The 16,547-nt window shown below is 36.9% G+C and overlaps 1 protein-coding gene across 2 annotated transcripts; it reads right to left on the bottom strand.

Moving 5' to 3' along the window:
- Positions 1-150: 150 nt before the first annotated feature.
- Positions 151-14,618, bottom strand: LOC8263032 (acetyl-CoA carboxylase 1). 2 transcript variants are annotated; one of them, XM_002513835.4, is made up of 31 exons: positions 14,030-14,618; positions 12,914-13,292; positions 12,224-12,430; positions 11,983-12,144; positions 11,793-11,885; positions 11,597-11,692; positions 11,278-11,451; positions 10,751-10,844; positions 10,475-10,659; positions 10,336-10,386; positions 10,200-10,239; positions 9,097-9,221; positions 8,861-8,977; positions 8,640-8,714; positions 8,504-8,560; positions 8,257-8,361; positions 7,857-8,135; positions 7,578-7,766; positions 7,291-7,401; positions 7,119-7,205; positions 6,851-7,027; positions 6,150-6,227; positions 5,920-6,042; positions 5,366-5,635; positions 4,938-5,278; positions 4,416-4,653; positions 3,950-4,302; positions 3,653-3,866; positions 2,983-3,159; positions 675-2,828; positions 151-587 (listed from the first exon to the last, which is right to left on the bottom strand). In XM_002513835.4, the coding sequence occupies exons 2-31, from the start codon at positions 13,262-13,264 to the stop codon at positions 531-533; spliced, it is 6,780 nt and encodes a 2,259-aa protein (XP_002513881.2). In that variant the 5' UTR covers positions 13,265-13,292; positions 14,030-14,618; the 3' UTR covers positions 151-530. The 2 variants fall into 2 exon arrangements, with proteins under 2 accessions (XP_002513881.2, XP_048227071.1); XM_048371114.1 differs by having other exon boundaries at positions 14,383-14,618.
- Between the last annotated feature and the right edge of the window lie 1,929 nt (positions 14,619-16,547).

Raw genomic sequence — 16,547 nt, 5'->3', positions numbered from 1 at the left:
TGAATTGTTTTTCTCGGATCATCTTTTGTTTTCCTTTAAATATATGCTCTAATTTTAGAGATAAGTTAGACAACATGTGAAACTTTTCAGGCTCGATTTCATGAAATTACTATCATTATATGTTAAGGTAGCGAGGGCAAACTCGAATGATTAGCAAATTTCTGAAGCTCTAATAGGGTTTTTATTCATCCGTATATGTAATTAATACATCTCAGAAATTATTACAAAAATAATGACCAACAAGCCAAGGAACAGCCATGGAGTGCATAGGCTGCCGATTCTCGCCAATTTACCCGTTACCAACCGAAATCTACTCCCCTATTTCACTCAAAGATGACAGTTACATTTACAATTGTGCGGGTATCCTCCTCCAATTTACAGCGAGGTTTCCTCGTGGTTGATAAATTACAGCTGCACAAGGCAGGCAAATAGCTACTGTATATGTTACTATGTTTCTTTCTCAGTGGGACCTATAGACGAGCATAATTCTGAATGAATGCAGAACCATACTTTATACTAAAGCACTTAAATCAATTGAGCACCTTCCGGAGCTCATCAATCAACAGCCCTCGGCTTGATGGCTCCACCTGCAATTAAAGAAAATGCATCATCTCTGTGGTCCGGTCCCACATAAAAGAAATGCAGAGCAAACCAGAGACAATATAATAACTTACCTTTTCTAGAAGGGCAGCAAGACCTTGAGGTAGAGCTTTCAAATCTAACATAGATTCACCTATGTTTGTCAATTGAAGCAACACCTTCTGGATCCGTAACTCCTGTAGCTTTTCTTCGTAGTTTCCTGGAACATCCTTCCATGCAAAGAAAGCTTCATCATCCTCCCACGCGTCTGCTTTGCCACTTGCAATACCTGATTCCAAGAACCAATTTTTGATCAAGTCTATAGCAGATTTATGTGACAGCTGGTGACCAGCTGCATCTTTTACTGTCTTGATCATTTCACCCTCGGCAATTCTCCTACATAACCTTTTGTAGAAGTAAGTGCGGGATCTACCCCAGTCAACAACTTCTCTGATGACCCCTTTTGCAGCCATCCTTAGGGAAGAATCATGAAGCTCTGCGAATCTGGTGGCTATCTGTGTGTAAACTGGTAAAAGTTGCCTTTCACGAGATTTTATTTGCTGCTGTATAGATTCAAAGACCCCATAAGTTCCACTATTCCTGGCTTCCTGAAGTTTTGCCTTCCAAGCGATCAGCTGTTGATCAAGCCTACCCATGCACTCAAGCAACTCCTTTGTCCTGAACTTGATCTCGATCATTCCTTCTGGCTCAAGGACATTACCTTTAGCAGTTCGATCTGCATACATTTCGATGTGGTCTGAATTGATCTGACTGTCCACAACGACCCATGCCCCACCACGAAGCTCACCCATCATGGGGATGTATACGAAAACGGGTTGCTTGTATGTCCTAAGGTTCTCAACTATGGTTGAACCAGCCTGAAGGATACCTTCAAACAAGTCCCTCTGTCCACCGGAAAAGCCTCTCCAGTTAGCAAGAATGAAAAGTGGAAGCTCTTCTCTGTTGAAATCCAAAATTGCCTGAGCTGTTTTGGTTGCAGAATCTGGAAACCATACTTGTCCAGCCTGAGGGACTACCCTCTCGTGGGAATCAAGCTGTCCTGGGTCAGCAGGAATCACTTGCATTACAGTTTGTGTCTCAACAGCTATTACTCCGACAGGAATTCCTCCAAGTTTTGCCCGTCCAGTCACAACAGTCCTTGCCCACCCTTCCAGTATCTCAACAAAGCTATCCTTGTCAAAAATACCCCCAAGCCACTTTCCATTACCATCCAAAACACCAGAAATAGCAGCTCGTGGATCACATGAGTTTTCAGGGAAGTACTCCACAGGCCTTTCAGTTGGATCCACAGGACATAAAACCGGAAGCGTACCTCCCACATAAGGAGGAGTACAGCTTAGCCACTTCAAAATAGCTGAAACACCTTCTAGATCATCTGCAACAGTAAGATGCACTACCCCATTAGTTGCCATAATCTTAGGTCCACCAAGTTGCATGTGAGAGCTATACACCTCACGGCCGAGGAGTTTGTTCAAAGCAGAGAAACCAGTCAATATAATGGGCTGATCCAGTCTCTGTATGCAACGCATCCCAAGGCGAGCAAGGTAAGCTCCAATTCCCACTGTTCTGCCAGTCACATATGTTAAGGTAAAGGTTTCTTTGTATGCCCTAGAATATGCACTAGCAATGGCCCCACTTCCAGATAAGTTCTCTACCCCCAGGCCATCCTCCTTTCCAACAATGGCATCTATCACCCATCTGGTTTCTCCACTAGGCAGATTCAACTCATGTGCTATAACAGATGATCCAATGTCATTATAATCCTCAGAACTCAGATATACATACTGAAAGCCACGCTCTGGGCTTGATTCATCAGACCAACATACTCTAAAGCAGGACTTGACTTCCTCAGCAACACCAATTCGAGCGCCAGAGTTTGCTGCAAGATAAATCAATGGCAGCTTCTTAGTGCAAGCAAGATCGGTTACTGCAAAGAAGAATGCATCCTCTCTTGGACCAAAAGACCCAGCTTTGAAGGTTACATCATTTGCTACTATCAATACTTTCCTTCCAGAAGGGAACTCAGGGGTTGACATCTCCATGCACCATGCTACCATGCCAACATCATTGATTCCGGCTGGGCGCTCCATGGGAACAAGAGGAGTACCCCAGCTTCCTTTCTGATCAGCAAATACGAGCTCTGTGACTTTAAGAAGAGAATTATCCTTGGGTTTTTCAGTTCCTGGTAACTGGGAAGCCCATATTTGTTCTAAGGCTGTCTCAAATGCCTAAAAGTATGACACATGTTCAGCAACACAATTTGAGCTGTAATTTGTCTTTGTGCATAAAATAAAAAGAAATAACCAACAATTTAATTTGTTATTGTGCATAAAATAAAAAGAAATAACCAACAATTTTTAAAGGTAATTTTGAATTACATACCAATGGAAAATCATAGCAGTAAGTGGTGCTGCTTCTCCTTGCCAGCAAACGTTTCCGATCAAGAACTCCCAAGGGCTGATAGATTGCATTTACCAATACACCATGCAGAGGACCCTGTATAGAGATTGAATGGTAGACCACTCCATGTTTGCTGGAATCCTCTAGTTCTCTATATATCTGATTATCACATCAAATAGGAGTATAACTATGATGTGATGATTCCAATAAAAAATATTAGCTAATACAGGAACCTAAACGCATTATATTTCTGCCATTGAAATTTTACATAGTATTTATTAATATCATACCTCGTCTACATTGGTAATATACGTCAAGAAGCAAGTTTGCAAAGCAAGCAAAGATTCCATATTAAATTTACATATACATAACTATACAGATTCAAGTTATATTTGTTTTTCGACTCTCCATTTAGTTGCATTAGATATATCCAGATATGCTAATGAAATTCTAAATCAGAAAAGTTTATGGTCTATAGCCAATGTGAATTTAAACAGTGATGGTAGTTGGTAATATTGGTATGAACCATTCAATAATTTGTCCGCTAAAATGCATGAATAGATGAAAGATACCTTTACCTGAAGCAATTAAACTGAAACAGATGAGTAAAAGACATTTCCTTGAACAAGTATAAGAAGGCATTCACACTTACATGTACTGCACATGTATGACCAGTCACATTTGTGATGACAACTCTCCAAGCCCCATTTGCCTGACCAGATGATGTTATCCAGAACTTCACTTCCCACTCGCAAACATTTAACCTATGCATTCTTACACCAGCTGATGCATGTATTTCCCTAGCTAGTTCTTCCAAGATTCTCTCAACGGCAGCTTCTTCCTGGGCGGCATCTACATCAACTCTCCTAGTGACAAAATCTCATCATAACAGTCCATATAAGAGCTTTTAACGATGTAATAAATCTTTAACAAAAATGTGGACACTTACTTGGGATAAGGCACAAGATCATCTATTTGTTGTTCTCTCAAGATACAGAGATACATATGAGCATGGTCAGAACTGACAGTAGCATTGTGCACATTAAGCTCCAACTCCTCCATTGCAGCCACTAAAGACCTCAAAATGCTCCTTGATGTAAAGGACATGTCAAATTGAGTACGAGGAACTTCCACACCTAGCCCTTGATGTGCAGTAAACCCTTCATTTGTTGTGGGCTGCCTCAGAAGAGTTCTAAGAAACATCCTCTTGATTGGCACTGGCTTATCTACAACAGTGTACAAGTGCCATTGTCTGTCACGCGATGGAGTGTATTTTATGTTCCCATAACCTTTAAGTTTGTCCTGGATCAACAAAACAGAAACTTCAGATAAAATGATGTAAAGTTATCTCATTTTTACTTTTAGTTCATTTTCTCCAAACCAAAAGAATTAGCCACAGTGATATGCTAACAGACCAGTTCAAGGTAGATGGACAGTGGAGGTTCTAGATGTCGCAGTAATGGCTCTTCCTCGTAATAGAGCTTTTCTGCTGACCAGTGAAAGGAATGCCTCATAGGGGCTCTCCCTTCATCCCTCTGTATGATACAGCTAATAACCCCAACACCTGCAGTGCGTAAACAGGAGCCTACTTCTTGCTCTTTAAGAATTTTGGCTAACTTGTTAATTCTCTCTTGAGCCTGATCCTCATCCCCACTGCAAAAGGACAAAGAATAGTGCAAGATGAGGATGGTCACAATGGTGTGATTGCCAGTTTTGACTGTTAAAAAATATATGGCATCTAAGTATGCGCGCATGCATCTTCTGAGGGTTATATAAGCTTAGAAATTGTTTCTATCTGATTTCTTAAAGGTTCCAACTTAATTAATAAGTGGCAAGTCTTAAATCCTGCATAAATTGCAAACTTACAGAGATGTGTGAACTACTAATATTTGAATCTCAACAGAACTATTTAATATTGAACTGCCAAAGGGGCATACCTGTCCTGAAGCAGACTCATCTGGTTGTTGATCCCCACCAATGCAATATGCATCATATTGCCAAAGTTAGCCGATTGCATGGATCCATTTGGAATTGCTTCATGAAGGTTATGGGCTGTTTCCCTTAATGCAGCATTAATGATTGCAGGCAAAAATTGTAGAGATTTTATGATAACCATGGCTCCCCATTTCCTTTCACTGTATTTCTCAACCACTGGTTCATCTGACATTTGATCTTCAGAGCCATTTTTTCTCCCAATATGCTCTTCCAAGAACTCCCATGAAGCAATAAGACCAGATCTATGCCATTGCATCCTGACACTTCCCTTTACAAGATAGGGCTGATGACATGCACAAATGATTAGTTTAATATACTATTTCCTAGAAAATAACAAGAAGAAAATGTTTGAGAGTTTAAAGTACAGTACCTGATACAGCCTACGAACATAAGTTTCCACAACCCGCCTTTGAAGGGTGTGATCACTGTGATCAAACAGACCCACAAGGGCATCTTCAACAGCCAAAGGAGCGCTCACAAGATCCTCCATTCGTTCATTAATGGCACTTTTCCTCTTGGGAGTATCCATATTTTCACCATCCTCAGTAAACATCTCTAGTTCAGAAAGACTTCTGGCAATGGTGGAACGAAGTTCACTCAGTTTGGTTTGTTCTAGCAGTTGACTTGCTTTCAGTGCCAGCTACATGTGCAAATTGGGAATTAGAATTTTCAAAAATAAATTTAATAATTATATTTGCTTCACAAATAACATTAACCAACTGATATAATTTAAAAGAGAAGGAAACACAGAGAGGGAGAGAGAGAGATGGAGGAGATAATCCTTAAGATGTTTATAATCCTCTTCATGTCAACCTTGAGACTAATTTATAAAATAAATTGACTTGTATGTTTAAAATGAATACAATAAATGACATAGACTAAAGTTTAATAAGTGACACACAATCAGACAGAGCAATTGCCAACCTCAGAATAACTTGTATGGTTAAGTTGAGAGAACCGAATTAGTTTATCCCTATAAGCAGCTGGGTTAGGGTAAACCAGTTGTTCCATGAGCCGTAGTATCAGCTTATTTTTACTCCGGACACCCTACAATTCAAAACAAAAACAGTATTAGTGCAAATGTTTTCAATGTTAATGCAGGGGAAAAGACAAGAAAAATGGCAAATGAACTGAGCATGTGACAGTTCTTATACCTGATGAGAAAGGACAATGTCCACAACCTTCAGTAGATCTTTCTTATATTGAAGTCTAAGACGTTCAATGACATCAGCCTAAGATAGAAAGTAGAATCAAAATATTAGAAAGTGATGTCACACTCAAAAATAGCAGCAAAATCAGAACAAAGTAAATGGTGGAGTTACACGCCAATTTCCTAATAATTTTAGCTAGCAAGTGATTTATCAAAATGTAATGCATACAGGAGCCATAACCAAGCATGGAGTGCATCAACAGTTCGTCCAAAGAAATTCAAATTTTAAATTCAGTTGGGAATGGAGATGGGAAGAAAAAGAAAGCAAGTACAAAGAGAAATGTTTCAGATATAATAGTGGTGAAGGGCGTCGATTTGAAAATGTGAACTTACAATGGCATGAAGAGCAAAGAGTATAATATAAGTATTACCTATTTAATTAGCACATTGTACAGAAGGAACTGGCAATGAAAGCAATTATTAAGACAGGTTTATGCCGCAAATCAAGTTTTAAAAGTGAAAAATTAACAACTTAACTAGAAAAGGAAAACCAGAACTGAACCAATAATAATCCAGTGTTATGCTCTGATTGAGAGCTAGAGCTTCCAAAAAGATGATAAATAAGATAGATTTAGCAATCTCAGAAAATACGACAACGTACTCTCATCATAACTTCGATGCTATATTCTAAGGGAACAAGATTACCTGGATATTGTCACTAAACAATTCTTCAACGGATAAATACTCTTCAAAAAGTGACTGAACAATGATTCGGGCATGACTTTCCCGTCCTCCCTCGTAAGACTTCACAAGGCTCATTAAAGGTTCAACAAGCCTTTCCTGGGCTCCTATTTCTTTTTCAGGACAGGAGGATAAATGAGCCTGGAGAAACATGCATAGCCAAGCATATTATAATCAAAGATTAACGAGGAAGAAAAGAGTTCAACCCAGGAACATGAGATAAGGAACTCACCTCAAGAACACCCCTTAGCAATTTGGCTGGGAAGTCAATGTTCTGGGAGCTTGACATCCCCTCAAACTCCTTATACTTTGATTCCAGCTAAAGCAATTGGATCAAGACGAAATCAGGTCGTGTTGTGAGCTTAAGTCCACTACAATGTAAAAGCAAACATGTAAATAATCACCTCATTTCTAAGATCTTTGGGAAGGCGAGTTGCCAATACAGATAAGCACTCTTGCCACTGAAGGAAAGGAAGTTCAGGACTATCAAGACAATTGAGCAAGTTTTGCACTACCTGTCAAAATCATTGCATAAGACATCAGAATTCAAGAGATATTGTCAATATTCAGAACACCAAAATACATTATATCTTTTGTCTATGTTGTATATATCAAGTGAAAAAATAAGGAAAAGAAAAAGGCAAAGACAATAGATAAATATTGATCCATAACATGGCAAGAGAATACTTACTTCATCAAAATTATGATCATAGCCAGCAAGAATCATACGAGCTGCATTTAGACTTGCAGCACATCTCTGATGAACCTTACCAGAAACAGCAGTTGGAGGCCCCAGTAGTGGGAAGCTCCCATGAAAAGGCTCAGCCTTACGTACAGCTGAAGGATCATCAAGATCAAGTCGTGCTATAAGCTCACCAGCCTAAAAGAAACCGAATCTTAAACTCACACCAAACTTGGTTATCAAAGTTATACATATGCGTGCATGCATGCATGTGAAATAGTAAAATACCTGCATCGCTTGACCTTCAGACATTTTAAACTGAATAACTCCAGAAGCAGGTGAAAGAAGAGGCATGCACATCTTCATAACTTCGACCTCTGCATATGGGGTGTCAGCTTCAATATGACTACCATCTGAAACCAAATATCTTAACAGCTTGCATGGCGTTTCCGCTATTAACTTTGATGGATCATGATCATTCTGTAGCAAGCAAGTCCTTCCATCAATGAGAAGACGAGTTCCAGCAGCCTCTTCCTCTGCATATATCACATGGCTGTTTCCATCCAACTGTAAGAAAATTGAAGTTACAGATGGAAATGGAGGAAAGGTCATATGGAGCATAATGACAGATAGACAGAATATGCACAAAGTAAATTATAAAAGAGCTATGGGGAAAATTAATGGTTGCCTGCATCAATAAACCTCCATCACGTAAAGTATGTATCTCTGCTTCAATCTCTGATTCATTCATCCTCAATCTATAGCTCCCTGGCCCACCTCTAACCATGTCAATCTAGGAACAATTTCCCAAAATGTTAGTGGCACATATTATGATATTATCAATGCCAACAAAACATAGCTATTAGAAAAGAATGAAAAACATAAACACAAAACTTCACATTTGAGAAGGATAATGAAATGATAGGTACTCATACCATGTATTTGCTTCCTTCAATGTTCAAAGAAACTTGAGAGTTCACAAGTGATATGTGCTGAAAACACAGAACTAGAATTAATAAACATTAACCAAATAAGCAATACATACATCAACAAGAACTCTTCATTGAGTACCTTGGGAGGGATTTGCCCCTTTTCAAGATAACCAACATAATCTGAAACCATAGCTGCACTGCTAGCGGATGCTTTCTGAGAGAGATAAAAATATATATATATAAAAAAAAAAAAGAGAAAAGAAAAAGAATCATGATGATATATTATACAAGATAGAAATTGAAAATATTGCAGACAAAAGGTTATTAATTTTCCTTTTATGTCAACGCATGACTACTTACGTAAAGAGCCCCTCCAACAACAGAGAGGTACCACGGGGGCCTTTCAGCTCTAACCCTCATAGCAATTCTGCTGTCCAACCAACCTGTGTGAATTTTATTGTCTTTATAATCAGAAGCCTGCATAACATTTCAAATCATGTTAATTTTATTTCTGCCGGATCGTTTTTACTAGCCTTTTCTCAGTCCATTGAAAGGAAAGCAACCAGTAAAATATTATCAAGAGGTGAGAAGTTTACATGTAAAAGGTCAATTGAGTAGTCAACATTGGTACGGATTTCTCCTCGAATTTGAATTTCTTTCAGCCCAAGGACCATATTTGCTATAGCCAAAGCTCTCGACTCCCCGAAGGCAAAAACATGTCCTGAGGAAAGATCACAACAACCTTGAGTGACAGACCATTATAACAAATGAACTACATGGATGGAAAACGTATAACCAGCAAACTTTTTGGAAAATACCCATTGTCAAAGGTGAATGCCAACTTGAATTATTTACACAAGAAGATTCATAAATATCATACTAACAGGAATCATTTTCGTCATAACTTATTTTAGTAACTTCATCTAATTTTCAAATGATTAAAGTATGAAACAGTGCATAACTTTGGACTCAGTGAAGGCACACTTCATCCAAATATTAGTTACAACAAGTTTTTGTATTGGCAGGATAAAGTATGAATTTAATCATACTTCACAACCAAAACTGAGATCAAATTTACTTGATGCCTTATCAGGTGTGGCAAGTCATATGGAAGGAGACCATGAGGATTCATGGCATGCTCTATGCTGTGAATTTCACTGTGCTAAGCTACACCTTAACCTCTAACAATGTAAGTTAATGTTACATGCAGTAGCCCTGAAGTACATGGATGTAAATATTCATGCAGATGTGACTCTAAGGGTGCATAAACATATTTACAGTACAATAGTAATTGACAAATGACAAAAAGAATTGCTTCCACAAATCTGTAGTAAAATCTGATCATACCATCCCTGAAAATGATTTTGGAAAAGAAATAAAGATTAAATAAGGAGAATATTATTTTGCAATAAAAAAGAATTTTAGAATTAAATTATGATCTTCAAATAATACTAAAAGTCATTTTAGTATTATCCATCAATTCTCAATATGCAGGTGAATCATTTTGGCAAAAAGAAGTAAGCATTGGACCTCCTGCAGTGCTTTGTTAATTTAGGCTCTACTTTTACTGTTATGAAACGAGTGAAAATTACAAACAAAAAAAATAATATTATTTTAATTTCCCACCAAGTTGCCCTAATTTGATTAAATTCAATCTGTAAAAACCAGTTTATGAACTATAATACCAGCTGCTGCTTACCAAATTGAGAATCTGAGAATTCATGAATGCCACCACCAGACTGCACATTAGAATGTAAGTTATTATGGTTAGAAATCCAAGATTCTTTCAACAAAAGCGTGTTTAGGTGAAACAACAGGTAGAAAAAAAAAGGCACCTTAACAGAGAAGTAAGCCCACACATTTGGCTTGCTTTTAAAACTCAGCTCCTGAACAAGTCCATACAGATATAGGTTCGGTAAAGGGCAAAGAAAACTTCAAATAAAAAATAATAACCTGAGACTATGAGAGCTTTACCTGCACTTTGCCACTGGTAGGCTTAAAGCCATCGTCTGGATCCTCGCTTGTCACACGCACAGCTACACAATGACCTTTTGGTCTTGTGGACTCCGCCTCGTCAAAATCAAAAGGAGTAGCAACTGAAGTTTTCCTCCAAGCATTATATCCTCCACCATGTTCCATTCCATAAAAGCGTCTTATCTCTAATTAAATAAAGAATATAGAAAGCGAAGGTTAAAAGAAATTGTGCACAGACTGATGAAAAGTATCTTGCTGAATTTCCAAATGTCATACCAGGAATTTTCCAGAGGGGAATTCCCATCCCAACAGCTACCTGGGCTGCTGGCAAATTAATTTCAGCAATCCACTCAGTGACAGGGTGCTCCACCTGCATCCAAATTAATCTATAGATTAAAGCTCCTTAAGAAAATCAGAGGAGAATCTATTATGGAATGAAATACTCCTTTCACTCATAGGTTACTAGCATCAGAATGTAACAAAAATGAGTTTTACAAAAAAAAAAAAGTACTCTATGGTACATTACACCTTAAAACATTTTTATGCTATCATAACCAATTATCATCATTATAAGTGGAACCTTGGAAAGGTCAACTAAATCCTGGTCAGCAGATGACAAAAAAAGAATATTTCTAATATTTCCCATCTACAGGACAGCATAAAGCTTTTATATCCATAGCAATTTCTTAAAATGTAAGAAAAAGCATGAAAAATGCAACATGAATCAAGAAATCAAAAAGTGACTGCATGAGATTAATGAATATAACAAAAAAAATACTGAGGTCTGGAAAAATTTCACATACCTGTAACCGGGGGTTGAGCTCCAAAAAATAATATTCTCCAGTATCCATACTGTACAAATACTCAACTGTAGCTGCTCCAACATAATTCACACATTTTGCCAACCTTCGAGCTGCCTGCTCCAGTTTTTTAACCGTTACCAGCGGTGCAACGGTAACTGGACCTTCCTCAATTATCTATTTAAAATAAATGAGCAAGTCAGGTTATGAAAAGCTCCCCAGAGATTGTGTATAATCTAGCAGATAAAATATCATATTTTATGATAACATCCAAAAGTGAAGACAATGAATAATTTAAACATTAATGGAGAAACAAACCTACTTTCTGGTGTCGCCTCTGAACACTGCAATCACGGCTATGCAAAGCTGCTACATTTCCATACTGATCACAGAGTAACTGGACTTCCAAGTGTCGACTCTAATGAGAAAAATCAAATGATCATTAAAATTAGATATGATATCCAGCAATCATAGTGGAAAAGCTCTTCATCTAAATTAAGGGAAGAAGATAATCTAACCTGGGAAGCAACCTTCATTATAAAGATGGGCGACCCAGGAACTTCACCTTGGACTTGCTTGAACAATGCCCTAACTTCATCATCATTATGAACCTAAAGAATCCAAAAGAAAATACGAAAAGTTAGTTCACAGTATTCATTTGGTAAAATCCTTTCAAACATGCAAAAATTCATTACGTAGAAATTAAACCTTTCTTATGCCTTTACCACCACCACCCCATGATGCCTTGATCATTGCAGGGTAACCAACAACTTGACAACTTGCAATCGCTTCCTCCGTTGTATATACACATGCTTCCCTGTACATCTCATCTGGGATGGTAATCAAACAACTTTCTGGAGGAATTTTCACCTGGAGCACCCAGAAACATAATACCTTAGATAGGATGCCCAAAAATTTAAGTCATGGTTAACGAGTAAAAAATACTTACATGAGAGCCACTCCATGGAAGAGTTGGGACATCCGCTGCTTGGGCAATTAAAGATGAGCCAATTTTATCACCCAATGCTGCCATTGATACAGCCGGAGGCCCAAGAAATACTATCCCCTTTGCATTTAGTGCATCTGGCAGCTCAGGGTTCTCAGATGCATGACCCCAACCAGGCCAAACTGCATCGACATGGGTTATCTCTGCCATCTGGTAACCACAAATCAAAATTTTGTCAGACAACCAACAAGGACAGCAAGATTTCAGCTTTCTTAAGTAACTGATTGACATTTTTCAAAAAAATCAGAATAAGGTAGAATGCCCATATAATATCAAATAGCATTAGATATTGTAAGAGTAAGAAAGAGCTTCATATCCGTTAATTCATGTTCATAATATTTTGAAATGCCTGAAGAAAGGACTTCAAGGATCTAGACCACATGATACAGCACAATTAAAGCATATAACTTACTTATACCATACATTTAATCAACTAGTTTAAGTTTCTTCAGTTTCATGGAGATTGTAGCAGGAGTAAGTGATTTTAATCAAAGCAGTTGATAACCAATAACATTTACCGAGATTCTTCCTGCTAGGATGTCCCTTATTGAACCTAGTTATCCTGTAATGTTTTTGTTCTGGATATGACGCAATAAAAGAACTCTGAACAAATTACAAATTTAATGCACACACCTCTACAATGAGCTGCACATTGGCATAGTTATTGTTATTTGTCCCACCAGGAACTTCCACAAACTGATCAGCAATTCTGATATGCTCTGCATTGATTCTCATGTCTTCTGGAGTAGCCATGGCCACCAATAAGATTGCTTTCTCAGTGCCAAATGTTTCATAAGCCCATGTCCTAACACTGCGAATAAATTTGACAGCTGCCATTCCATTGTTTGCAATTAAAATACTGTGGATTGGTTTCTTTCCTCCAAGAGCATAGCAGAACTCATCCACTTCAGATATGGTGGCAGGGCTCCTTGTTGGAACCACCCCATTTACATAACCATTCCCACGTGCAACATCCATTGCCATTGGCGGTCTCCTCTGTGCTTCCAACGTGCTGCATATAGACAGGGTTTTGTTACCAAAAATTTCAGGGTTAAAGATGCAGTCTTTAGATTAAGTCATTTCTGATTCACTTTTTGTTTATCCTTGAAGACAGTTTATTTGTATGCTGGACTTTCCTCAGTCTAATCTGTCCATAGTTCATGAGCAAAAGTTCACAGATCAAAAGAAATAAAAGAAATCAAACAGCTAGTATTGAACTGGAAGAAAATCATCCAATTATGGTAAGTCCCTATTTGACTTGCAAAGAATGAAACTTTATGAGAACTAATCATTTCTCAGCACTTTAGACTCTGGCTTTCGTTGTAGACTTGTTTTATAATCAAATATTTAAATCATAATTAAAACTGAACACCAAGTATCCAAATTAAGTTGTAAACAATCTACAATGAAGTATCTCAGATTCAAGATCATGGATGTATTGATAACAAATTTAACAATGAAAAGGTACTTAAAATAAACACTCATTAACCCCACAAAAGATTTAAAAAAAAAAAAAAGTAACCATATAATTAGATTCCCAAATCCATTCTAAAAACTAAAACTAACCCTTAATTAAAAACTGCAAAAGCATTAACAGAAAGAACATCACTCACACTTCCTGTAGCTTTCCAAAAAGAAAAAAGAAAAACAGTTCCCAGTTGTCAAAACTACAACCACCACTAGAAAGTTTCAAAGTTTATGCGAGACCCAGTCCCCAAAAGAAAAACAGAGAGACAATGAAAAACAAACCTGGAGAAAAGCTGAAATTTCGGAAGCTGGGACTAAAATTGAACTCAATTGGGTTTACGGGTAAGAAAGCATTAGTTTAAATCTAAGACAAGAAAAAAAAATAGATGGAACCAAGCAGAAGGTAATAAAAATGTTGTTGTAATGTAAGTAATGAATGATGTACATAAAAATTGACAATCTTGAAATGGGTTTGTTTGTGTGAGTGTATATAAGTATACAAGTAGTTTAAAGAGAAATTGCAGAGAGAGAGAGAGAGAGAGAGAGAGAGAGAGAGAGGGAGTTAGGTTAGAGTTAGAGAGAGAGGTGGGGCCTTTAAGTCTTAACGGCTTTTAATGAGACTCTGCACGTGGTACCTGCCCCCGGCACCCCACTCCGCACCGCATCCTCTTCTCTTCCCTCTTTCTACCATTGCTGCTCAGTGTAGCTGTTAGTTCTCATCTACCTCTACCCCTCTCTCTCTCTCTCTCTAGAAATTCTTTCCCATGTGTAGTTAATTACAAAACTGTTCAACCAAAAATAAAATAAATAAAATAAACTTTGAGATTTATCACTTTAGTTATTCAAAAGATTGGATCTTTAGGAAAATTATTGGATGTATAATTCGCAAGATATCAATGAACGAATTTTATATATGTAACTGTTATTTCATGTTCATTCTTGTAGCCAATGAGTTGATAACAATTACTGATTAGAAAAGCAGTTAATAATGATTTATTTTAATAATAGTATAGAATTTGATTTAATTTAAACACGAGATAATTTAAGTAATTGTGGATAATAACTTTTTCAAATAATCTTAACCTATAAAATAACAAAAATGTTGGAAAAACAATAATGAAATTGTAGAAAGAGCATAAATAGCTGGAACTGAAAAATGGAGAACATTTCACAAAGTATGGATTTTGTGTAGTGAGAAATAGAGGATAAAGGGGACATGCAAATATCTGAAATGTACAAATTACAGTAAATGTAGCATGGATTGCAAATTCCATTTTAAACGAAGAAACAAAAAAGATTAATGTTATTCAACACTTAAATAAATCGGTACATCAGGGCACAAACTAATTACAATGTAAGACTAATCACAAAATGAGTTACATTTTGTTTTACAGATTCTTCACAATGTAGTTGCCAACTTGGAGATTCTTCGCAATATAGTGGCCATGCAGTGGCAGTAGATTTCAATATCTTTGCCAAGCTCTTTTCAAAAACTAATCTTTCAAGCTTCACTCCACCTAGAAAACCAATACACTGCTAGTAATTGCATCAAAATTTACCAAGTGCTTCAGAATGGAAAATGAGAAAATAAGGAAACGAGGAAAAATATCATTTGGCCAAGAATTGAGGCAAGCCTATTGGACACGAAAACCTGCTTCACCTGAATAGCAGCCATCCTTTTATTCTATTTCTATTTAAGGAAATAATGGCTGCAAAATAGATGTACTTGTTAGTAATTTTAACTTAAAAAGAATTCCTACATGTCTATTTACGTATTTAGTGGAAGTCTAACAAAGGAGCTAATAAGAGTACTTATAATATTAATTAATTTAAAAAAATATCTAACAACTTCTTAACAGCGCAAAAGAGAATTAAATTGTGCTTGAAAAGATATTATCAGTAACTTTAAGAAAAAATAATTATTATTATTATACTGATAGAAGTGTGACATCAATTGCTTTTTTTTCTTAATATTAAGGTTGGAGTTAATTTCTTGATTATAAACAGTCAATCGAAAGAAAACGGAAACTCGCAGTGGACATGACAAATACTAAGAAAAGAAGATTAAAAAAAAAAAAAAAATTAAGCTTGTTTTAATTTTGTTACATGAGTACGTAATGGGAAGAATAAAAAATTCTAAAAGGTTGGTGCAGTGTTGATAGGGAGTTGGGTGGCGTTGTCGACCAACCCTTATTCTCATTTCTTCTTCTTAGTTATTTTATCTATGGAGGGAGAGAAGGGTCGAGAAGAATATGACTGAATTGAATTGAAGGGGATAATTGACGTTGCAGGTGAGGGGTTTAAATTGGTGACACAGTTGGGTCTTAATATTTTGCATGGGAATATGGTTGGAGGTTAGGTGCTTCCTTCCTTCCTCGTTACTATTATTAATATTTTATTTTGATGGGAAATATATGGTGTATAAATATATATATGTGGTCATGCATCATTTGTAACTTCAATAGTTAATAATTGGTCTAAAGTCGCGTAAGTTATATGCACCTACACGTATATAAATCTCATTCATTAATCCTGGTTTGTGTTGTATGATTTGGCGGTATATTTATGTATATACGTACTTTAATAGCTTACTTGTTTTATTAGTATATTGGACATAAATTCTTTTATGCTTGGAGTAATCTCTATTAAAACACTGATTAACAATACTTTTAGTCTGAAACGAGAATGGTTTATCCATTTTCGACATTGCTTCCTATTCTATCCATATTAAGAGGATATTCTATCAATAGCTCGTGCCTCCAGATTGTAGAAAAGAGTATGTATAGAAAAGAATGGCATA

This window comes from Ricinus communis, chromosome 2 (genome assembly GCF_019578655.1).
Source record: "Ricinus communis isolate WT05 ecotype wild-type chromosome 2, ASM1957865v1, whole genome shotgun sequence".
Taxonomy (NCBI): domain Eukaryota; kingdom Viridiplantae; phylum Streptophyta; class Magnoliopsida; order Malpighiales; family Euphorbiaceae; genus Ricinus; species Ricinus communis.
Note: the sequence above shows the minus strand (reverse complement) of the source record. Positions and strands in the feature narration are given on the sequence as shown.

Coding starts and splice junctions, on each gene's coding strand:
- LOC8263032 (XM_048371114.1), bottom strand. CDS start 14,438: ATGGTAGAAAGAGGGAAGAGAAGAGGATGCGGTGCGGAGTGGGGTGCC. Junction 5,636..5,919: donor ACCATACAAGTTATTCTGAG/GTTGGCAATTGC, acceptor TTGCACATGTAG/CTGGCACTGAAAGCAAGTCA. Junction 4,654..4,937: donor ATGAGTCTGCTTCAGGACAG/GTATGCCCCTTT, acceptor GTCCTTTTGCAG/TGGGGATGAGGATCAGGCTC.